The sequence below is a fragment of the Xyrauchen texanus genome, chromosome 41 (assembly GCF_025860055.1).
Source record: "Xyrauchen texanus isolate HMW12.3.18 chromosome 41, RBS_HiC_50CHRs, whole genome shotgun sequence".
Taxonomy (NCBI): Eukaryota; Metazoa; Chordata; class Actinopteri; order Cypriniformes; family Catostomidae; genus Xyrauchen; species Xyrauchen texanus.
This window is the reverse complement of record NC_068316.1, coordinates 173,783-199,008: the sequence shown is the minus strand read 5'-3', so window position 1 is coordinate 199,008 and position 25,226 is coordinate 173,783. Positions and strand designations below refer to the sequence as shown.

Genomic DNA, 25,226 nt, shown 5'->3' with positions numbered 1-25,226 from the left:
AAGTGCAGGATGTGTACTGGAACTGCACTGTTTAATTTACATTTACATTTATGCATTTGGCAGACGCTTTTATCCAAAGCGACTTACAGAGCCCTTATTACAGGGACAATCACCCTGGAGCAACCTGGAGTTAAGTGCCTTGGACACAATGGTGGTGGTGGCTGTGGGGCTTGAACCAGTTTCCTTCTGATTACCAGTTTACCAGTTATGGTGCTTAGACCATTACACCACCACCACTCCATATCAATAATTAATGACATAAACGTCTGCTGTCTCACCCTCTGAAGGCCAGTGCTGTCGTCCTCCATCTCGTTTGGAAGCATGATCAACATACTGAGATCATTCCCAACGTACGGCAGCTCCAGAACCTGACAGTTCAGTTCCGGGATGAAGGCCAGAGGAAACTTTGCCTTCTGATGCATCATCTGAACAGGCTTCATTTCATTCTGTCAAACATCAACAGAGACATACAGATGCAGCACAAATAATCAATCAACAAGAATATGAGATATTCAATGATGAAATAAAGATTATGAATTAAGCATGTCATCGAGCAGCTGAGAGCATTATTGGATGTAGTCTGCCCTCCTAAATCGTTGAGTTTTTAGGGGGGTCTGGGTAGCTCCCCTGGAGACCCCAAAGTTAAATGACTGCATGTGAAGTTGCTCTTCACTGTTCAGCATCCCTGTAGTCATCAACTACACATTTGACACACACTGTTATACATTTCTACTTACTTTTTATACTATTTATATGTATGCAAGTATTTGAAAACTGCAGTCCACTTCTTTATATTTCATGTCCACTCAATGTCAGAAAGTGCCAGTTCAGATTCCTTGTAAAACACATTACCTGACCAATAAAACTCGTCCGATTCTGAAATCTCACCTTGTTCAACCTGAACTGCTCCTCTTTGGTGCTTTCTACACTGAATTTTCTCTCCCAGTTTCCCTTGAAGTAGATGGCGTTCACCAGCACCATTCTCGTCAGCGCATTAACGTCTCCTTCAGCCAGCAGATCCTTGATCTTCTCTACATTAGAAATGTTTATTATAATTCACAACATGGCACTGCAGAAACATCTCAAATGAAGTCATATTAAATGATTGATCAATCACGTGATGTCACGACTACCTGACTCACAGTAGCAATGACATAGGGGAGACCACACCATTTGTTCAGTTAAATCAAAAACAGTTTATTTAAACATTAAATTATACGATGTAATTTAAATCAATAAATACATAAAGTCAGTAAATGAAAAACAAAAAGGAAACTAATCCAAAGTGTAGTGCAAATCAGTTAAATGTAGACTATGTGTAATGCAAACAAACAAAAAGGAGTAGGATGGTGTTGCCGCCATAGCCATGCCGAGACACACAGCCTAGAGCCGCCTAGCGCCCCCAAGCCACGGCAGGAGAGGTTTTTAAACAGTCCCGCCCATCAGCTGCTGTCAGATGGACCAAAAACCAACAGCTCCCCCTTCAGACTGGGGGGAGAGAAACGGCCCAAACATTATTCAGTAATTGGTGGAGTGAGCACACCCAGCACGGCAAAGCCGGGTGTGACATCACTCCCCCCCCCCACAAAACAGAGACCCATATGGGACTCTGTAAAACTACATTCTACTCATTACACCATTTCCCATAATCAATACTAAAAAACAAACCCAATAACAAACTGCACCCCAAAAAACAATAAAATGACTAAATCCATTACCCTTTTTAACCAGTATCCCGAAAGACTAATGTTAGATTAAACCAAACTCTCATCCCCATTCATCCACCCCTTTAATACAACAGCCACTACAAAAAATAACCCATACTCACCTCCCATAACCCCCCCTCCTTCCCACCAAGCAAATCCTGGCGCCTGGATAGCAATTTAAGAATGAAAAGACTGGAGGCAAGAGAGAAGAACCAGAGACTGGAGAAGAGATAGGCACCCCTTAACAGTCATCAAGAGCCCGTGACAAGGCATCAGCCATGACGTTCTCGGACCCCTTGATGTGTCTAATAGATAGATTATAAGGCTGTAGAAAAAGAGCCCAACGCATAAGGCGCTGGTTTGTATTTTGAAGAGAAGAGAGGAAAGTCAAAGGATTGTGATCAGAAAAGACCACCACAGGATGTAACCCACCACCAACATACACATCAAAATGTTGAAGTGCCCAAATAAGAGCCAGGGCCTCCTTTTCAATGGTTGAATAGTTAAATTGATGACAATTACATTTCCGAGAAAAGTAGGAAACTGGTCTATCTATTCCATTTTCATCCTTTTGAAAGAGAACAGCCCCTGCCCCTACCTGGCTGGCATCTACTTGCAGCTGGAAGGGCTCCTCCAGCCTAGGAGCAGCCAAGACAGGAGCAGAACTCAGGAGAGACTTGGCGTATTCGAATGCATGTTGACATTCATCAGTCCAATTAAACTAAACTGAACCCTTCAATAGGTTAGTTAGTGGAGCAACGACAGATGAAAAATTACAGCAAAAGTTCCTATAATACCCTATCATACCAAGGAAACGCATCAATTCTTTCTTAGTGACAGGGCGTGGGAATTTATCAATGGCCAGAACTTTCGCTCTCACAGGCCGAACGTTCCCCTGTCCGACCACCTTTCCCAGATACACCACTGTAGCCTGAGCAAACTCACACTTTGCTAAGTTTACAGTGAGATTTGCAGCCGCAAACCGTTCAAATAATGAACGTATGCGGGCAAGGTGGACCGTCCAAGTGTCTGAATAACAGACCACATCATCAATATACACGGCACACCCCTCCAGTCCCACAACAACTCTATTCATAAGCCGCTGGAAACTGGAGGGGGCGTTGCGCAACCCAAAAGCCATTCTCGTATAAGAATAGAGTCCCGACGGCGTAATAAAAGCAGAGATCTATTGTGCCCTAGGAGTAAGATTAACCTGGTAATAACCTTTAAGCAAATCAAATTTGCTCACATAACGAGCCGCACCGACTTGATCCACACAATCCTCTATCCTAAGCAGTGGATACGAGTCTGGTTTTGTTACACTATTTACTTTTCTGTAATCCGTACAAAATCTGTACGTATGATCAGGTTTTTTGACTAACAAACAAGGCGAAGCCCAGCTGGAGTACGACTGTACGGCGAGACCGTTTTCCAAAAGATATTTGACACTATCATCCAAACTTTTACGCTTATCAGGACCAGTGCGGTAAAACCTCTGACGAATTGGTTTTACATCACCGACTTCTATGTAATGCTCAATTAAAGTTGTGCAGGTCGGAGTATCTGAAAACAGACATGGAAATTCAAAGATCAACGCTTTCAATTCCAATTGCTGTTGCAAATCCAAATGATCTAATACTCCCTCTAATTTTCCCAACCTCTCTGAATTATTTAGACGAGCATGCAACATGGAATCGTCAGGGCCCTGCACATCATCTTCTAACTCTGAAGAGGCTACAGACGTGCCTGCCACGACCAAAACAGACGATTCACCCTTAACACTAGAAGACTGTGACGATGCATAATATGGCTTAAGTAAATTGATATGACATAACTGTGTCGCCCGCCTACGATCAGGCGTAGCAACCACATAATTAGTCTCTGACACTTGACGAACCACACTGTAAGGCCCTGAATACTTTGCCCCAAAAGGAGAACCAGGTATAGGCAACAATGCCACTACCTGATCCCCTGGACTAAAGACACGAGCTTCTGCTTTGCGGTCATAATTTCGCTTCATTTTACTTTGGGCATCAGTCAAATTTTCGGTTGCCATTTTACATGCTAAATGTAACCTGCGTCGGAAACCATAAACATAACTGGACAAACTCTTGGGTGGTTCACTTGTATCCAGGTCACTTGACAACACAGACAATGGGGTACGAACCTTGTGACCAATACCAATTCATTGGGACTAAAACCGGTGCTTTCTTGCACAACCACTCTAGCCGCCAACAATAGCCATGACAAACCATCCTCCCACTCTCGTTTCATCTCTATGCAATATGCACGCAAAAGAGACTTAAGAGTGGCATGGAATCGCTCCAAAACCCCTTGACTTTGCGCATGGTATGCGCTACTCAAGTTGTGCTGAATACGCAATTGTTTCAAGGCTGCTTTGAACGGTTTTGAAGTAAAATTTGAACCCCTATCACTTTGAATGATTCTGGGAAGACCAAATATTGAAATAAACTGTGACAATGATTTCAACACAGACCTTGTAGAAATGGTCCTCAAAGCATACGCAACCGGATATCGAGTTGCTTGGCACATGATGGTAAACAAATAAACACAGCCTGATTTTGACTGGGGTAAGGGGCCCACACAATCAATGATCAAATGCTCGAACGGCTTACCAACAGACGGAATAGGCTGTAAAGGCGCGGGCTTAACGACAGCATTTTGCTTACCAGCTACCTGACAGACATGACACGTTTTAACAAACCGTGCAACGTCCCTCTTTATACATGGCCAGTAGCAATGTTTTAACAATTGATCGTATGTTTTCTTTACCCCAAAATGACCCGCAATCTCCCCATGAGCTGTTTTTAGTGCCAGTTCACGAAACTTTTCAGGCATCACCACCTGCAAAACCTGATCTCTCACATCCATTCCTGCAGTAGGCTCGAGACAAAGGTACTGGTAACTGTGGAATAAATACCTGAGGAGACGTGTGCTTAGATACATCAGACGAATTTACGTCCTGCTTATTCGCCATAGCGCGCGTCACAGCGCATGCCATAAAAACCTCTGGAAAATCTTTTTGACACCTATCTGACTCATCCAAACAAACAGCTCCATTCTTAACCACAGGAGGTGGTGAGACCTGATCAGGAAAAACACGATCATGAGCAAAATTATTACCCACAATCAGATCAATTCCCTCAATAGGTAAAGAAGGACGCACCGCAATCGTTATTTCCCCGTTCACAAAACCAGAAAACAACTGAATTTTGTGCAGTGGCACTGGAAATGACTGGAGACCAATTCCCGTATTAACACACAATTTCCTGTATCAGATTCAGACGAGAAAGGCAAGACAGATTGACAAATTAAACTTTCTGATGCCCCAGTATCACGCAGAATTTTCAATGGAAAGCGATGTGCGTCTCCAACCAATGCCACAAAACCCTCCGTGACAAACGGTGCATAATCCGTTATAACAGATGCAGAAAATTCAAGCTCATCACATTGTACATTACTCAAACCTTTATCAACTGACGCTGTACATTGTGGATGACTCAATGTCTTTTCTGGAATTTTCTTATCTTTTCTCCCTGAGCACACACCAGGAACAGATGAGGTGCAGAGACTAACTTTTCCTCCATCAACCTTCCCACGATTTCGCCCCAATAACACCGGGCAATTTCTTTTCCAATGATTTTTCCCAAAACAGTAATTACAGTCTGTTTTAAGATCGAAATCCGATGGTTTACCACTTGTTAAATTTGAAAACACAGATGTGTCCGTATTAACACGACTATAGCGACGTTCTTTGTAATTCATGTTAGGACGTGGACAAAAATCACGAGCTGGAGTTTTGTGGATGAGAGAAAAATTATCAGCAAGAACAAAACAACTTTTTCCATGATCGAAAACGCTGTCTATAAGCCTCGGGAATTAACTCATAACACTTTAACACAGCTGTCTTAACGCATCGATAGACCCTCTTTTCAGAAGACGGTAAAGCCACAAATGCCTTCTGAGCACGGCCAATTAACGTAGTTTGTAACAATACAATTTTATCCTCATCACTCCATTTTTGCTCAGTAGCAATATTCTCAAATAACGAAAAAAACACATCTGGATCATGCTCATTAAATTTAGGCAGGAACCTGATAATACCCGCCAGGCCAGACTGCTGCGATTTGTCAAGTTTGCCTTCAGCTACTAACTGCAGTCTAGTACGCTCAATCTCACGCCCCTGCTCTACATTTTTAAGCCTTTCCCATTCCAGCTCACGGTCCTTGTCTTTCTGTGCAGCTTCTAACCTTTTACGGTCCATTTCATTATCAAGCCTTCTTTGAACCAAGTCGTCATCTAATTTTTTCCTTGCCAATTCTTGTTCTAATTCCAATGTCTTTTGTTTCACTAGTAAATCATGTTGCAGATTTAACATTTCGACTTGTTGTTCAAATGTTAATACACTGGATTTTTGCTGTGGATCTACAAACAACCTCGGAGTGGGCTCACTATCTACAGTGCGCTCACTATCGGAGTCCGACGCTCCCTGACTACAGCGCTCCGGCAATTTCTCATCGGGTAAAACATCCTTGTTAATTAAACACGCACGAATGAAGTCAAGCAGCTCATGCTTCTTAGCTCCCCTCGGCAATGTTACATCAATTTTATAGTGCTTGGCCACACTATGCAATTGTTTAATATTCAACGATGCAAGCAAAACCACTGAAGGAGCAACCAAAAACTCCTCAAGTCTACTCATTATTACAACTTAAATTACAAGTCACCCATCAACAATCAAACCAGGCTATAGTCTAAACACCCAATAGCATTACATCTAACCAAATCAACAAAACCTTGATCTATACCTCAACGTCTTTTGGGTTACTAAATTCCAACCACACAAATTAAATCGGTCGAAGCGGAATGTAGCTCATATTACAGGACAACTACGGAGTTTTCCCCCTAAACATTTACTCCCCTACTAATCTAACCTATCTTCACACTAAGTCCAAGAACAAGGCTAATTTACTCACCAATACCGATGGAATCGTACTGTCCCGACCGAAGTCGATTCAGCCGGTGCTCCACGGCGGTGCCCTCGTTCAGACTTCAGTGACCAGCAACCTAAACCCACAAAGCCTAAGTGCACTAATTGGGGATAAAACAGACTCCGTAAGATGCCATGCACATTAGTAGACCTACAAACACACTTCGCCACTCAGCAAATACCTCTGGTTGGAAAAAAAATCGCTCTAATCTGCGCTAACTACTCCCAAAAAATGTCTCTTTCACAACCCAAAAGACTAACTTTAGCGATCAAAATACTAAACTGCTAACGTAACCTTCAATTCAGCAACTAAACACCTGATGCGGAACTCCCCAACAAACAAACACAACGCGTGCCAGCTGATTAGACTACTAGGCTACTATCAGCTAATCACCGTTACGTTTCATTCACAAAATGTGAACCAATGACGTAGCACTACCCACGCAACCCAGCCTACACAATATTGTGAATTATAGTAGTCTACTCACAATTCGGGATCCAAAGGCCGGACAAGCCCCCATATGTCACGACTACCTGGCTCACAGTAGCAATGACATAGGGGAGACCACACCATTTGTTCAGTTAAATCAAAAACAGTTTATTTAAACATTAAATTATACGATGTAATTTAAATCAATAAATACATAAAGTCAGTAAATGAAAAACAAAAAGGAAACTAATCCAAAGTGTAGTGCAAATCAGTTAAATGTAGACTATGTGTAATGCAAACAAACAAAAAGGAGTAGGATGGTGTTGCCGCCATAGCCATGCCGAGACGCACAGCCTAGAGCCGCCTAGCGCCCCCAAGCCACGACAGGAGAGGTTTTTAAACATCAGCTGCTGTCAGATGGACCGAAAACCAACAGCTCCCCCTTCAGACTGGGGGGAGAGAAACGGCCCAAACATTATTCGGTAATTGGTGGAGTGAGCACACCCAGCACGGCAAAGCCGGGCGTGACAGTGATATAATATGAATGATTATATGGTGTTGTTTGTCACCTTGTGTTTGTTTCTCCACCCAGCTGTTGATGTCCACACGTGCTGCTTCTGCATTCTGGATGAAGTCAACGGTCTCCAGTCCGGCCTCATACAGGCTTTTTGTATCAAGAAGGAATTTCTAAACAACAGAGAGGGGAAAATAATGACACTTCACAGTCAATCATGGTGTACATTTATAGTTAAATATTTCTTTGAAATAAGAAACCCCTGTAACAGATGTCTGGTCTGATTTTGGTTGATGAGATACTAAGCAGCAGAATAGCTATTAAAACAACATTTACCAAATGTCATTAATTCTCCGTATGAATAAACAGATCTCACCTCAACAAACTGGTAAGATTTCTCTCCATAGAGGCGATTGGCGAGACTCAAAGCGTACAGAGCTTCTGCTTTGTTCAGCTCACTCATAAACTTCTTGAACCCAACGTGGATTTCACCCTCTGCATCTGCAAAATGCAAAGTCTGGAGACAAACAGCGAATAATAGTTTTAATATGTCAAAATATTGAAGTTTGAAGTTGTTGAGGAAACTCTTGAGCAAATAAATTCCGATCCAAATCCCTAAACTCCAGAATACTTGAATAACAGATACACATCCTGCATTCATTAATGTATATGAAGAACATATAAACCTAAAAGTGTGTGCGTTTAACACATCTTGTCATTGCTATGGTGATGCCCATTGACCCTGCGGTTGGTATTTGTTTATAACATTGAGGGGTGTTCTGAACTGCCTCATTGATGGTTTTGATGCTGTTTTAGTTGTTTATTTACACGTGAAATGTAGTGAAATGAGTAAATGTCAAATTGATAACCGAATAGTGTTATATCTGCTCTAACTGATCGGACTTACGGTTTTCCCACAGCGGACGATCAAAAACTAGAAAAATGCCATTCACTTACACTGACGGAATGTTCAGATGAGCCTTTAACATGCTTTAGGCTGCTTTTATATCAAATCTCTATTTCTATCTGTCTCTTAAAGTGGTGAGGGCCACTCTATTCAATCTTTATTTCTAACTATTTCAGTATTTACAATATTGCCATGTCAATACAATATTTATATCTCTCTATCTCTATCTGTTTCTTTCTATTCATCCTTTTTCCTCCATCTCGCTGTCATATCTGTCTATCTACATATCTGTCTGTCTGTCTGTCTATCATTTAGTGCACCCTAGCAACCAGAACCCATTGACTGCCATTCATGGATATCACCTGATCAGAACGTCCTACAGATATGAGAGTTGGCTTGTTTGAATTGGGTCAGCATTCAGTCTTCAAGTATCATCATGGAAACTACTAAGCCACGCCCTAGAAACCATTTAGAGCATCCTAGCAACAAAATCCCTTTGACTTTCATTCAAAATAACTAAGATGGGTATCTCAGGATCAGAATAGAATAGCGACTTCCGGGTTGACTTATTTCACTCAGGATGGCAAGCAGCCTTTTGAGTACCACCTTGGTAACTGCCTTGCAACCAGATGTGGTTACCCTAGCAACCAAGAAACAAATCACATATCTCTCCACCAGAACAGCGTAGTGACTTCCGGGTTGACTTAGTATCACCCTGGTAATGTCTGTCTGTCTGTCTGTCTATCTACCTATATATGTATATATATTACTGGAAAGTTACTAACATTACTGGAGAGTTGCTGGCATTACTGGAGAGTTACTGGCATTACTGGAGAGTTACTGTCATTACTGGAGAGTTACTGACATTACTGGAGAGTTACTGGCATTACTGGAGAGTTGCTGGCATTACTCGAGAGTTACTGGCATTACTGGAGAGTTTCTGGCATTACTGGAGAGTTGCTGGCATTACTGGAGAGTTACTGGCATTACTGGAGAGTTGCTGGCATTACTGGAGAGTTGCTGGCATTACTGGAGAGTTACTGACATTACTGGAGAGTTACTGACATTACTGGAGAGTTACTGGCATTACTGGAGAGTTACTGACATTACTGGAGAGTTACTGACATTACTGGAGAGTTACTGACATTACTGGAGAGTTACTGGCATTACTGGAGAGTTACTGACATTACTGGAGAGTTACTGGCATTACTGGAGAGTTACTGGCAGACCTGGGCCCTGACAGACAACCACCAAAAAACAAATGTCATGATCTTCCAAAAGTGATCCAGAAACAGAAGCATTGAAATCACAAAGACATACACTTACCTCGGCCTAAAAATCAGTTCTACAGCTAATTTGCTTTGGCTGTGGATGAACTCAAAGCGAAAGCACAAAGGGCTTTTTATGCCATTAAAAATCCATTAAAATGTATATTCCAATTAGGATCTGGCTCAAAATATTCAAATCAGTCATCGAACCAATTGCACTATATGGCAGTGAAGTGTGGGGTCCACCTGTAAAATTTGACTATTTAAATTGGGAAAAACATCCCATTGAAACTCTGCATCTGGAATTTTGTAAAGAATAATTTATGTCCAAAAAGAAAAGCCCCAAATAATGGATGCAGGGCAGAATTAGGCCAATACCCTCTCCTTCTGAACATTCAAAAATGAGCCATCAAATTCTGGAAGCACCTAAAAACAAGTGACCCCACCACACACCATTATAAAGCCCTTAAATACCAAGAGCTGAGCTCAGTGAAGAGTCCCCTATGCCAGCTTGTCCTGAGACAGACTGAGGTCACACCTGAGGAGATCGTTCAGTCTCAGGATAACGGCACGCTCTCAAACATTCGGCCTAACCAAATTATACACAAAGAAAAGGAAAAATACCATTAAAACGCAACACAAACTGGAATGTTATTCGGCACTAAATCGAGAGTACACCGTGGCAAACTATCTGACCACAGTGACTGGCAGAAAATTAAGAAAAGCACTGACGATGTACAGACTCAGCGAGCACAGTCTGGCTATAGAGACGGGCCGCCGCAGACAGACATGGCCGCCCCGCGAGGACAGACTGTGCTCCCAATGCATTCTGGGAGTGATTGAGACAGAACTGCACTTCCTCACAGAATGTCCAAAATACCAACCAATTACAAACAAATATTACCATAAAATAAACAACATATGCCCAGAGTTCAATGAATGTACCCCGACACAAAAAAAAAAAAATATATTCTGGGTGAAAAAGAAGAATGTGCAAATATAGCTGCAAGATTTGTGGTATCCTGTAGAAACCTGAGGGACAACCAGAACTAAAATAAATAATAATACATGATGTATTGATGACCCCTGACCCCAATCCCCTAACCCTGTTTCTAACCCTATATAATGTTGCATTAATGCTGAATGTTATTTCTTTATAGTTATTATTGTTCTCATGTCCTTGCTCAGTTTCTGTTCTGTTTTTCTATGTAATTGCTTTGGCAAAACAACATGTCTTTGTCATGCCAATAAAGCTCGTTAAATAGAACTGAATTAACGAACATGCTGAAACATGTCCATGTACTTCCTTGTTATTGATATCTGCTGGAAGAACTGTTCGAAGATATCGTGATCGGACTCACCTGCTTCATCTGAGCCGCTGTATTACCGGATGCTCCGAGAGACAGCATCGACAGAGCAGCAGAAACACTGACAGGAGAAAAAAACACATTTCCTGCGGGGTTTCGTGCACTGATCTGCGGGAACAGACTGAGACAGAACTGCGAGTTTGCTGTAGAGAGAGACTCCATTCTCAACACAAACACAGAATATAGAGTTTATTTACACAAACTGCTTCATGAACCATAAATACAACTCATAATGTCTTCAATATTCTTGACAAGTCCTTTCACTTCCGCACTGTCAGATACAGCGTCTTTAAAATTGAGAGAAAACAACACGACAGCGCAAAAGATGCGTCGCGTTTCAGCGGCAAAGTTTTATTCATATTTAATCAAATAAAGACAAACAGCTTCGGGCGACTATTAGCCTACATGAAATGTATTAATTACAGCGGGTTATTCTACAAGAGTGAGGAATTATTCGTCATTAACACTCAAATACTTTCCTCTTTTAATATTGATGTAATGTTGAATTATTATAATGATCTGAAAGACTTACATGTTGTAGCGCGACAGCTGGAGGAGATCAGACGAATGAATCTATCGCCGAAGATACAGAGAGACTATGAGCAGACACACCCACACACACATATACACACACTAACACACACACACACACAAACACACACTCACCCACCCACCCACACACTCACCACAAACACGCACACACACTCACACACAAACACACACACATGATGTGTTTCCATGTTTTATGGGGACTTTCCATAGACATAATGGTTTTTATACTGTACAAACTTTATATTCTATCCCCTAAACCTAACCCTACCCCTAAACCTAACCCTCACAGAAAACTTTCTGCATTTTTACATTTTCAAAAAACATAATTTAGTATGATTTATAAGCTGTTTTCCTCATGGGGACCAACAAAATGTCCCCACAAGGTCAAAAATTTTGGGTTTTACTATCCTTATGGGGACATTTGGTCCCCACAAAGTGATAAATACACGCTCACACACACTCACCACAAACACACACACACACTCACACACAAACACGCACACACACACACACACACATGTTGGTCTACCTATCATTATGAGGACTTTCCATAGACATAATGACTTTTATACTGTATAAACTATAGATTCTATCCCCTAAACCTAACACAACCCCTAAACCTAACCCTCACAGAAAACCTTCTGCATTTTTGCATTTTCAATAAAACATTGTTTAGTATGATTTTTAAGTGATTTAAATTATGGGGACACTAGAAATGTCCTCATAAATCACATTTATAACATAATAACCTTGTAATTACTAATTTGTAACTTACAAAATTGTCCTCGTAAATCACAAAAACATGCACACACACACATACACACACACTCACTCATACACACAAACACACACGCTCTCTCACACAAACACACATGCACACACGCACGCACACACACGCACTCTCTCACACAAACGCACACTCTCTCACATAAACACACATGCACACACACACACACTCTCTCTCACACAAACACACACACACAAACACACACACACACACTCACACAAACACACATGCACACACACAAAAACAACACACACACACACACACATATATATATACACACACATGCACACACACACACACTCTCACAGAAACACACACACTCTCACACAAACACACACACACTCTCACACAAACACACACATACATATACACACAAACACACATGCACACACACACAGTCTCACAGAAACACACACACTCTCACACAAACACACACACAAACTCTATACACACACATACATATACACACAAACACACATGCACATACACACACACACACACACACACTCACAGAAACACACACACACACAAACTCTATACACACACACATATACACACAAACACTCTCACACAAACACACACACACAAACTCTATACACACACGCACACACACACACTCTCACACATTCTCACACACACACACACACTCTCACACACACACTCACACACACACTCTCACACAAACACACATATTAAGTAATATAAATGAATATACTCAAATAAATAGATATAATTGCAGGATTTATATTGATAGTGGATGAGACTTTTGTTTTGACATCAGAAGTCTTGGTGTTTTCAGTAAGCGTCTGCATATCCGTCTGTACATGTAAATATGATTATTTTTTGCAAAATTTACAAACAAACATTGCAACAATCCACAACTTCAGTATAAAGATAAAAACATTCAAAGGAAACAGCTCTTAATACAGTTTTTTTTCAATTGTTTACACGCAATTTTGAAAACCGGGTTCTTTTTTTCAAAATATAAGCACAATTATCCAAACACCACACTCAATTTGCATAATTCCTAGATTGTTTGCAAAATGACATACTTCTGTCAAAAAAAACACACTTCAGTCAAAACATATACACATATTTGTGAAAAGGCTATTAGTTTTTATTTAACCAACACAGTCCTCAATGATCAGACACTATTGCAGCCAGTTTCACACTGCTGTGATAAATAAAAACGCATTTGTAAAAAACGAATTTTAGGAAATAGCATGTGCTAGATTTGTGGCCAGACATTGTTATGTAAGGGATAATTTAGATTGGAAAAAATTGTGACAAACCCACAACATTCTTCATGATTAGTTTGAGATATAGGAGAATGTACACAAATAGGCCTACTATAAACTGACCATGCACTGCACAACACTGATGCTGCTGACTGAATATTTCAAGTATTTATTTCAATACTTACAATATTTCTTACCATAATCAGTTACAGTAATCAACCTACAATGAAATCAATGAAACATAAAATCTGTAGACAAATAAAAATGACTGCATGAATTACAGTACATACACTTTGACTCTGAAGAAAAGTAAAGTAAACAGAAATTACAGAAAACAACTGTAAAACCAACAAGAATACTGTAACTATTCATCTCTCCGTCTGGCTGGATCAGGCCATAAGATTTCATCCACATCACAGGCTATGTCTTCATTGACAAGGCACCGTTGGAAGAATCGCCGTGTGTGATGAATCTAGCCCTGCACAGAAGCTGCTTCAATAAGATCACAGGCCTGCTCCATGGCCTGAATGAGGGGCAAACGGTCATAGGGCCGCAGGTCGTATACCTTCCACCGCCACGCTGAAAAAAACTCTTCTATAGGATTCAGGAAGGGGGGAGTATGGGGGAAGGTATAAGACTTCAAAATCAGGGTGATCATGGAACCAATTCTGGACCAGAGCAGCCCGATGGAATGAGACATTGTCCCAAACGACAATGTACCGCATCTGGTCCACTTGGTGTAATGCTGTGACAATCTCATGCAATCGGTCAAGAAATGCAAGAATTAGATTTGCATTATAGGGTCCCAGATTTGCATGGTGGTGGAGGACCCCATTTTGTGTGATAGCAGCACAAATGGTGATGTTACCCCCTCGCTGCCCTGGCACACTGGTGATTGCCCTGTGTCCAATTACATTTCTCCCTCTTGTTTTCGCAAGGTTAAATCCAGCCTCATCCACATATATAAATTCATTTTGAATTTCTGCTGCATCCATTTGCAAGACTCTCTGAAACACATTAAAGACAATAAGATGCTATTCAATATCTATTGCACAGTATTTTGTTTTTGTGACAGAACATTATGAGCAGTGCACAATACCACACCATAGTAAGATGAACAATACATACCTCCACATACTCATTGCGCAGATGTTTCACTCTCTCTGAATTTCTGTCAAATGGTACCCGATACAGTTGCTTCATGTATATTTGATTTTTCTTTAGGATTCGACCTAATGTTGACAGAGAGACTCGTTGGATGTTATTTAAAATATTGTCATCATTGACGATATTGGCTTGGATTTCTCGCAGCCTGATACAATTATTGGCCAAAAATCATGTTCACAATGGCAGCCTCTTGTGCACGAGTGAACATAGGGCCCCTTCCACCTTGGTGTCCTCTACCCTCAATCCTATGTAAAAATAATCCTATGTAAAAATTTGATGATATATATATATATATATATATATATATATATATATATATATATATAGATATATAGATATATATAATACATATGCAGCCTACTGTCAAATGTCACAGTAAACATTATTGATGACAAGTACAGCAAGCTTCAGTTTCAATGTACTGTGTGGTTAGCTTACCTGTTTTCTCTATGAAATGTCCGAATTACTGACGCAACAGTATTTCTGCTGAGATTTGGTTGAACTCTTTGTCCAGCTTCCATCAGTGTCAGTCCATGGTTGATAACATGGTCAATAAGTGTTGCACGGATTTCTCGAGTCAAATTTGGTCCTCGTCTTCTTTGTTCAGGTTCTATCAACCCTTCAAGTCCTTCTCTACCTCTTCCTCTATCTCCTTCTCTTCCTCCATCTTCTCCTCCTCTTCCTCTACTGCCTTCATCTCCTCTTTGAGCTCCCCCTCTCATTCTCACTCTTCTTCTTCTTCTAACTCCTTCCATTTTTGTTGAAGACAGGTGTACTCACCTGCTGCCTTTTATAGCACAACTGAGTGCTGCGTTTTCAAATTAGCACATGTGTGCTTCCACACCTGGTGGTTGTGATTATCCAATTCGTTCATTAGTGTGGTCATTGGCAATCCAGTGCTTTGTAATGACAAGGAAGTAACCTCACAATCCTTATCTAAGGATTCTGTGTCTAAGGTGTGAAAATGTGTTTAGAGTTTTACAAATCACTGTGTGTAATGTTTTGCAAAAAGGGTGAAGCAGACATTGTGTGTTATGTTGTGCAAATCCGTGGAGGTGTTTTGCTCATTGGAGTAGAATTTTGCAAATTGTGTGGAAATTTTTGTTTTAGTGTGTAAACAATCGTAAAAAACTGTAACACGAATAATTAAAAACGAAATGAAATAAATAACTCAGTGATAGATATTGTTTGATTCAGTGTAAGTTCAGCTATTAGTCGGGAAGTGTTTTAGGATGTCCTACAATTTTTGTTCTTTTGGACCTTTTAGAGTTTTTAGAGATTTCAAACAGAATTTAAATTCATAGGAAGTTGTAGCGGCACATATAAACAGTCCTAAAACCGCTAAGGAGCTGAGTGGAGGAATAACTTCTGTGACGCGTTTATCCTTGAAGCTTGCATGTTGTTTTATTTTGTACAGGTTTCACGGTCAACAAAATATGTGCTCCAGCACTCACCCCCATTCTTCCATGAACACACACACACACACAACAGGTGTTTTAACACCACTTAATTAATGACACTCCCATTATCGTTTGGTCACATGACTTTCCCATTACATGGCTCCTACAGAAGTGTTAAATACATCGTTCTTAGTTTAGTTATTGAATATGTATCAAATATATGCATTTTTGTTGAGCTTTTCAGGGTAAAGGTTTTCAGTGAAACAACTTCTAATAAAATTATTATTGAACTTTATATCCAGAATTAAAATCCCTTGAATTGATAGTGGAGCCAGTCGTGGCCGTATCATTTATGTTCATATATTTCTTGTTAGAAAAACACATTCTTGGGGAAGTGCTTTATGTAATTTACTGAAGTCTGATTGTGAGGGTTTGAAATTATGTTTAGTGCAAAATTGTTCATAGTTTAAAAAATTGCCACTGCCATCCATTAAATCAGTTATGGGCCATTTATTCCTCCCAATCCATATTCAAAACACAAAGATCTGATGCAGTGTAACACACATCTATTACAGTACAGCGGTGTGTGTGAAGAGTCTTATATAACATTCTCCAATATAACAGGATTTGTTTGTCTCTGATAGAGATATTGGTCATTTGTCAATATTAACATCCATCCTGAGAAGAAAATCCAAGCCTCCAACTTTTTAGAATAAATGCTCTGGGATACAAAACCAGAATGAGCCGCTGTGTTTGATCCAGAACTTCATTTTTAAGGTCCCATTAAGACAATCAAAGTCCTCCATCCTTTACATCTTTAACCATACTACTTTTTCAGATATGAGGTCAGTTAGAATTGATTTGGTTAATGGATTTGATCCATTTGTGTGGGAAGGCATTGGAGTATGTTGGGTGAACACATCTCCACAAACATCCATTTTAGTTAGAGAAATTGAACAAGTATTGAACAAGTTAGCTGATGATGATATCTACAGTAAATTACTTTTGTGCATCCTTGGGGGATACACACATCAACCGTAAAACTTGGGGTGGTACCACTAGGTAATGTGACACAGCTGCTCATATTTTGATATAGTCCACCAACTAACTTCCTAAATTTAACTCCAAAGTCAAAATGTTCGAGGACCAAGAGGTGTATCCTCAATATGGTTTCAATAACATCCATTACCAATCTTATATTATTGTGGATTGATCTTCCTTTGAGAAAACCAGATTGTGTTTCTGCAATAAGATCCGTCATTCCTGATTGAAGACGTTTGTAATCTGAATTCCTTGGAGTAATGTCCTATGAGTCTGGGATCTTTCCCAGGTTTTGGAACTGAAATAACCCTGTGTCTCATTTTGGGTGGAAGGACACAGGTGTCAAATATTTCAGTAAAAACTTATCTTATATCTATCCAAATAGGGTTAGATTTATCGTAGTATATATTTAATTGTTTAATAATATCCAATTCTTGCTTTTCAATATATATTTTTTTCAATCTTTTACTAAATGAAATGGTAACTTGACGTATTTTATATTTTAGGAATTCCCACTTCTTGGTAGGAGCTGTTAGCTCCTCTGAGTTCATAATTTCTTGAATAATTAATTTTATTTTTTGGTAGTAGTCATTATTTTGAAGCAGACTGGAGTTAAACTTCCAATATTTGTGTGAATGTGAACTGCTGTCATTAGGTTTGACTTGTAGTCATCAGTTAGTGCAGCAGCCCAAATGTCAGAGTTGATATTGTAATGTAGCAAATGACCATTTGCAAGCAATTCTAGATTTCTAGTTATAATTTGGGCTAAACCAGGAGTTTTATATATTCCTGGATTTCCTAAGAACGTTTATGTCCGTCCGCTCTTCCATACCCGCAATGGCGTGATGACGTATTTCCGGCTGAGCGTCAGACTGGCGGATGGAGGAATAACAGCGTTCAAAACATAAAGTAATTATAAACACGTTAATTTATAATAATACGAAATGTAATATAAAGACAGACTACTGTAAATATGACATTTTAGTCTTTAGACTGATGGGTTATTGGTATGATTTTGATTTGTTTCTCTGTGAATTATTATATTTCAATGAGAATCATGACTGTCTGTGGCGCTGATGATGTCAGTAATTGAATGAACTTCAGTGTTGATAAACTATCACTTCTCTCCTCAGGCTGTGTGGAGCGATGGCCACACCGTTTGTTCCTGTGCCGGTGCCCATACACAGAGCTCCGCAGGCGGACAATAAGAGAGCCGCCCCGCCGTGTCGGAGTCCCGTCCCCCGCGCCGGACTCAACGGCACCGAACGCGCGGTGGAATATTCCAGTTACCCGCATCCGAACAGCCCGTCAGATACCCCGGGTCTGAGCTGGGAGGAGCGGCCCATCACACCCACTGTGTTGGGGTACGAGGTGATGGAGGAACGGGCCAAATTCACTGTGAGTTCAGGACTTTTTTATTTTTTATTATAGAACAAGAACACTTACAACAAAATATACACACAAGAATCATAGTATCAATAATTTTAGGGTTAGGTTACGTCACATGCCTAACCCATCTGTAGACGTGTGACGTTATCAAATGTTCACATCATGATCATTACTGAAACTTTTATCACGGTATTGAATTATATTACAAAATTGGATTAAAGATAAACACACTTTCTTGTTGTTCTGTTTATAAAAATGTAATTCAAGTCATTTTATTTGTGTAGCACTTTTCATATCACACATCGTTTCAAAGCAGCTTTACAGAAAATGAAACTAATATCTATAAAGTCTTAAAGTCATCATTGTGTAGTTTGATTAAATATGATTATGAAGTGTATAAAAATGATGCAGTTGTCCTTGTTCATTGACTGATGAAGGGATTTGTTGGTAATTAATTGTTAGTCTATATATTCCATTATAAGAGTGTAGTCCATCATTAGACCGAGGTGATGCAGGCAGAAATCAGTGAGGTGCATCACAGTTCAACCGGCCGGTCGTTTCAGTGACAGTATTGTGCATGATAATTACCGTGATATACCGTATTACTGAATACATCACATGTCTAACCGCCAGTGCTCTGTCTGGTCTCTTATTGGTCAGGTTTGGACTGACTCAATTCTTAAATCTTCAAATAAAAGAGCATCTTCTGAACATCAAGATGTTGATTGACCTGCTCATCTCGTAAATGTTACGTTGATCCGTCAGAAGTCTCCGGGTCTGGCGTGAGGTTTGTGTGTTCTCTTGTATATTCTGTCTTCTCAGTCGAGTGTTTCTGTGCTGCAGGTTTATAAAGTTCTGGTGAAGAAGACTTCAGAAGAGAGTTGGGTCGTGTTCAGACGCTTCACAGACTTCTCAAGACTCAACGACAAGGTCAGTAAGATGTGAAGTTCCTCCATCAGTCCTAAAGATCCTGTGATTGTGTCCACTGCACATGCTCCATTTGTCTCGTCGCGTTTAGCTGAAGGAGATGTTTGCTGGATTCCGGCTGTCTCTTCCTCCAAAGCGCTGGTTTAAAGACAACTATGGGACTGAGTTCCAGGAGGACAGACAGCTCGACCTGCAGGTGTTCCTCCAGAATCTCGTGGCCCATAAAGACATCGCCAACTGGTGAGCAGCTGGAAACTCATGAATGATGTCTTTTATTTCTGATTTATCTGGTCTGATACGAGTCTGTGAAGGAGTGAATGTTTGTTCTCAGTGTGGCGGTTCGGGAATTCTTGTGTCTGGATGATCCGCCGGCCTGTTTGACAGTCTGGAGGAGAGTCGGGTGAGTCAGTCACATGATTATAAACATAGCCAATGATTGTCATCCATCTGAAAGCAGCATTAATGCAGTCGCACATCGTACGAGAAGCGCCATCCGTCCATTCAGAGACGATACTTCTCACCGCGTATCTCCAAACACACACGTTAATAATGAGTGCTGCGTGAACGTTTAAGAGGTGTTGCCTTTGATTGTAAGCCTGACCTCTGTCAGCAAGCGTGGGGTGAGAGTTTGAAGCGCTGGCCACGCCTTCTCATGAATAATATCGAGAACACCCTTGACCTAGATTTACTCTAATTCAATGGAAAGTCTAAACCACGTGTGCCGTGACGTTGACTCAAAGACGAAAATAGCCTGAGAAATTCCTAAATGAACCCTCTTGAAATGAGTAAAATAAGGAAGGTTGGCATTCTGTGCTCTTGTGTGCAAGTATACCTGTTAACATCTCGTGAAATGTGTTTCATGACCCTTTAAGGGTAGAACAGGGGTGTCCCTAACCGTACTCATGAAATAATCATTTCTGACCAGATGAGAGCTAAAAATGAGTCATCTTGAGTTACAACAGCTGAAACAAAAAGGTTCATAGAGTTTATTTCTATGTACATTTCTTTCTGTGATTTTAAAGAATTGTGATGATGTGTTTGAGTAACAATAAACAAGCTGCCCTCAAACTTATTCAAGAATTGGACATAAATGTCTTTTAGATCATAAATAACAACACAAACCTGAGCTTTATAATAAAGTAAACTAAACAAAAGAACTGCATTTATTCAGTTTGATCATTGAGAAAAACTCATATGATCTCACAATTTTCATTCTTTTCTTGAGAAAATGAGTTTGTCTACACTGAATCATTTATATATTTATATCACTTTTCACATACACACAGTCTCACAGCAGCTTTATAGTAATCCTGCCTTAACGTCTTACAGCTGAAGTGACTGTAGAAAGGACAAATCTCTTTTCAATGTGTTTTACTGGTGAAAAACAACTCGAGAGGATCTTTACCTCTGATTTATGATATATGTACATAATCCAATATTTAGTGGCTTGATTATCGGCACACATCATTTGTTTTTGCTCACTTCCCCATTTCACTTTGCATGTAAACTTTACCAGTGTTATTACCGGCTTATAACACGTGCACAGGTGTTCTTATAACACGTGCACAGGTATTGTTATAACACGTGCACAGGTGTTCTTATAACACGTGCACAGGTATTGTTATAACACGTGCACAGGTGTTGTTATAACACGTGCACAGGTGTTGTTATAACATGTGCACAGGTGTTGTTATAACACGTGCACAGGTGTTCTTATAACACGTGCACAGGTGTTGTTATAACACGTGCACAGGTGTTCTTATAACACGTGCACAGGTATTGTTATAACACGTGCACAGGTGTTGTTATAACATGTGCACAGGTGTTGTTATAACATGTGCACAGGTGTTGTTATAACACGTGCACAGGTGTTCTTATAACACGTGCACAGGTATTGTTATAAAACGTGCACAGGTGTTGTTATAACACGTGCACAGGTGTTGTTATAACATGTGCACAGGTGTTGTTATAACACGTGCACAGGTGTTGTTATAACATGTTAGGGTTAGGTGCATGTCACAGTGTCGACTGTTAAACTTCCTGCTGCTGTTTCTGCATCACTAATACACAGATTTGTGCGGCAGTGCTCGAATTGAGGGGGGGCTGGGGGGATCCGGGACCCCCCATAAGGTATTAGGGACTGATTATTTACAATAATTTTTTTAAAGTTGGCTAGTTGCCATGTCTCTTTAAAATGAGTGCTGTGTGCATGACATCATTGACTGACAGGACTGTTCGATTGGCGCCGCTCCGTTGAAGCTAATTTTAACTTTTAAAAAATGGAGAAAAATAAACCTCCACTCGAGGTCGGGAAGAGAAAGCTTCTTACTGACTTTTTTGAGGGGTAATTGTCTCTCTCTATATATCTTTCTACTTTATATCTACTCACACCATATCGGGGCTTTTGTATTCCTTGCGTAATTGGAAACATTTAGGCTTAAGTTACTATTTTTTTCATTATTAATAGTCCTGGTTCTACGGGAGTGCTAGAGATCTCGACGGAGATGGATAACAGCTTTTATGCTTTCTAATGCTTTCTAATTTCCATTCAGAATTTGTATAAATCTTGTTTTTCATGCTGCCAGCCAGGGCCAATGGCCACGTAAACACAAAGTTTCGGGAATTACATACACATTTATGCGGGATTCACTCTTGAAATAGCAATAATTGACATTGATTGCCACGGCATTGTTTGTTTCTGAATAAAGCAGCCTTTTTCACTGAAGTGGTCGTTGAATAGTTGCTGACTTACTCACTCATAACAGTGCTTTTCTGCCACCTACTGGACGTAACTATGTAAAAATCCATTTAATCTTTAAAGTATTTTGGAACAAACATTATTATCACAGTGTCACATAATCCACATTAATCATCCAGTTGTTTTTAGGGTAAAAACTACATTGGTAAAACAAAGCTAGAATCATTCTGTTGGATGAACACTACTGTTCAAAAGTTCAAGAGTCTCTTCTGCTCACCAAGCCTGCATTGATTTGATGCAAAATACAGCAAAAACAGTAATTTTATGAAATATTATTACAATTTAAAATAATAATACAATAAAATATCATTTATTTCTGTGATCAAAGCTGAATTTTCACCAACGTTTCTCCAGTCTTCATCACATGATCCTTCAGATCTGAAATATAAACTTTTGTAGCATTATACACTTCCATTTAAAAGCTTGTGGTCAGTAAGAATGTATTTTTAAAAAATGTTGGGAAAGAATTTAATACTTTTATTCAGTATGGTTGCATCAAATTGATCAAAAGTGACAGTAAAGACGTTTATAATGTAACAAAAGATTCTATTTCAAATAGAAACTGTTCTTTTGAACTTTCTATTGATCAAAAAATCCTGAAAAATAAAATAAATGTTTATTACATAGTGTGATTATGACGGATCATGTGACACTGAAGACTGGAGTAATGATGCTGAAAATTCAGCGTTGATCACACATTTTACTATATATTCACATAGAAAACAATATTTCACAATATTACTGTTTTTTTTTTTATCAAATCAATGCAGCTTTGAGCAGAAGAGACTTTTAAAAACATTTAAAAAATTGTATCGATCTCAACTTCTGAATGGTAGTGTATATTTCATTTCATTATGTGTATTTATTTAAAAATAAAAATATTGAAACCAAAACATGGCATTGTCTAGTTTGCAGGTAAAGAGGACCTCCAAGGCAAGCACAGACCATTCCAGTTTAGCAGAGGGCAGTGGCAGGAGATCAGAAGAGGACAAATGCAGTGATAACAGCTTTATATGGGTCTGTACCACCAACAGCAGCTCAGCACAGATCAACAAAAGCAAAGAGCAGGTCAGCAACAGCTCAGAACAGCTAACTCCCACCAACAGCTCTGAACGGCTCAGCACCACAAAAACTCAGAGCAAGGAAGTTGATAACTGGAGAAATCAGTTAGAGATATGGAGGAAACAATACTCCCCATGAAATCCAGTGAGTCTGGAAGCCATCTGATTATTTTCTACTGTTTTTGAGACATTTCAATGTATTTTGAAGTTACTTGCTTTTACGGGTCTTCAAGAGCCTTATATGTAGTGCCCTGGTATATTTGCCATAGTTGCTGTTTTGGGTCTGCTGCCCTCTAAATCCAGTATTACTTTAGTAAGTAATTTAAAAGAATAATTATATATATATAGCCTATATAATTCTTTATCAAGCGTTTTTAATAAATAAGATATATTTATGCATATTATGATCAAATATATTGTATATTTTGTATAAAGTGTATATTGCAAGACTACACCTACACCCCCCCACCCCCCAAAAAAAAACTTGGGGACCCCCCATAACACTTCACTCAATTCGAGCACTGTTGTGCGGTGATGTCAGTGTAAATAATACGACATGTTTGATGCACTGTAGCAGCAGGATGTAACAGTGTTGTTTGGCAAATTCAACAAGCTGTACCGCTACAGACGCTACTTGTGTTTTTCCATCGATCTTCTCGTCTGTGTGCTGTAAGTGTGTTGCTCTGTTTGTCCTGTGAGCGCTCAATGGAGAACACTGTTCCTCAGCTCTCAATATTGCACTGCTTGTGTTTAAATATTACTATATATGTTTATACACCCTAGTAAAAATGTAACAGTTAATGTTCAGACAACGTTAATGAATACTTATTAAATGTGTTAGCAGTTGAATTCTTCATTAAGGTATCATTCACAGTTTAATTGTGTGTGTGTGTACCTGTGTGTGTGTACCTGTGTGTGCGTGTGCGTGCGTGCGTGTGCGTGTGGGTGCGTGTGTGCGTGTGTGTGCTTGTGCGTGTGGGTGTGTGCGTGCGTGTGTGCGTGTGGGTGCGTGCGTGCGTGTGTGTGCTTGTGCGTGTGGGTGCGTGCGCGCGTGTGTGTGCTTGTGCGTGTGGGTGCGTGCGTGCGGGTGCGTGCGTGTGTGTGCTTGTGCGTGTGGGTGCGCGTGCGTGTGTGTGCTTGTGCGTGTGTGTGTGCGTGCGGGTGCGTGCGTGTGTGTGCTTGTGCGTGTGGGTGTGTGCGTGCGTGTGCGTGCGCGTGTGCTTGTGCGTGTGGGTGCGTGGTGCGTGCGTGTGTGTGCTTGTGCGCGTGTGGGTGCGTGCGCGCGTGTGTGTGCTTGTGCGTGTGGGTGCGTGCGTGCGTGTGTGTGCTTGTGCGTGTGTGTGTGCGTGCGGGTGCGTGCGTGTGTGTGCTTGTGCGTGTGGGTGTGTGTGTGCGTGTGCGTGCGTGCGGGTGTGTGTGTCCGTGCGTGCGGGTGTGTGTGTGTGTGCGTGCGGGTGTGTGTGTCCGTGCGTGCGGGTGTGTGTGTGTGTGTGCGTGCGGGCGCGTGCGTGCGTGTGTGCCTGTCAGGTGTTCTGCGAGACACTAGAGTGTAACTACAGACTTCAGAAGGAACTTCTGGACAAACAGAGAGAGATCAGCTGCTTAAAGAAATCTCTGCTGGAGAAAGAGCTTCACATTCAAGCACTGGAAAAACAAATCAAGTAAATCCAAAACATGTGTCCAACATCTCAAAATACAGATCC

At 40.4% G+C, this 25,226-nt stretch overlaps 2 protein-coding genes across 2 annotated transcripts in view; one reads left to right on the top strand and one right to left on the bottom strand.

The window, feature by feature from the left end:
• Positions 1–68: 68 nt before the first annotated feature.
• LOC127634615 (leukocyte elastase inhibitor-like) lies at positions 69–11,831 on the bottom strand. Its single transcript, XM_052114234.1, has 6 exons — positions 11,736–11,831; positions 11,198–11,366; positions 8,038–8,178; positions 7,717–7,834; positions 889–1,031; positions 69–446 (listed from the first exon to the last, which is right to left on the bottom strand). Exons 2-6 carry the CDS (start codon positions 11,363–11,365, stop codon positions 84–86), a joined length of 933 nt encoding a protein of 310 aa, XP_051970194.1. The 5' UTR covers position 11,366; positions 11,736–11,831; the 3' UTR covers positions 69–83.
• Positions 11,832–18,260: 6,429 nt separating this feature from the next.
• The window catches only part of LOC127634619 (sorting nexin-16-like), an 8,226-nt gene continuing 1,260 nt past the window's right edge, over positions 18,261–25,226 (top strand). The window contains 7 exon segments of the mRNA XM_052114239.1: positions 18,261–18,297; positions 18,522–18,786; positions 19,621–19,707; positions 19,796–19,944; positions 20,036–20,076; positions 20,079–20,104; positions 25,051–25,184. Coding sequence (XP_051970199.1) covers positions 18,535–18,786; positions 19,621–19,707; positions 19,796–19,944; positions 20,036–20,076; positions 20,079–20,104; positions 25,051–25,184 — 689 coding nt within the window. The 5' untranslated portion in view covers positions 18,261–18,297; positions 18,522–18,534.

Bases quoted from the DNA above. Each gene is read 5' to 3' on its own strand.
- LOC127634615 (XM_052114234.1), bottom strand. From the start codon at position 11,365: ATGGAGTCTCTCTCTACAGCAAACTCGCAGTTCTGTCTCAGTCTGTTC. The intron at 8,179-11,197 runs GTGAGTCCGATC...GTTTGTCTCCAG, and splicing joins CAGCGGCTCAGATGAAGCAG to ACTTTGCATTTTGCAGATGC. The intron at 7,835-8,037 runs GTGAGATCTGTT...TCTGTTGTTTAG, and splicing joins AATCTTACCAGTTTGTTGAG to AAATTCCTTCTTGATACAAA.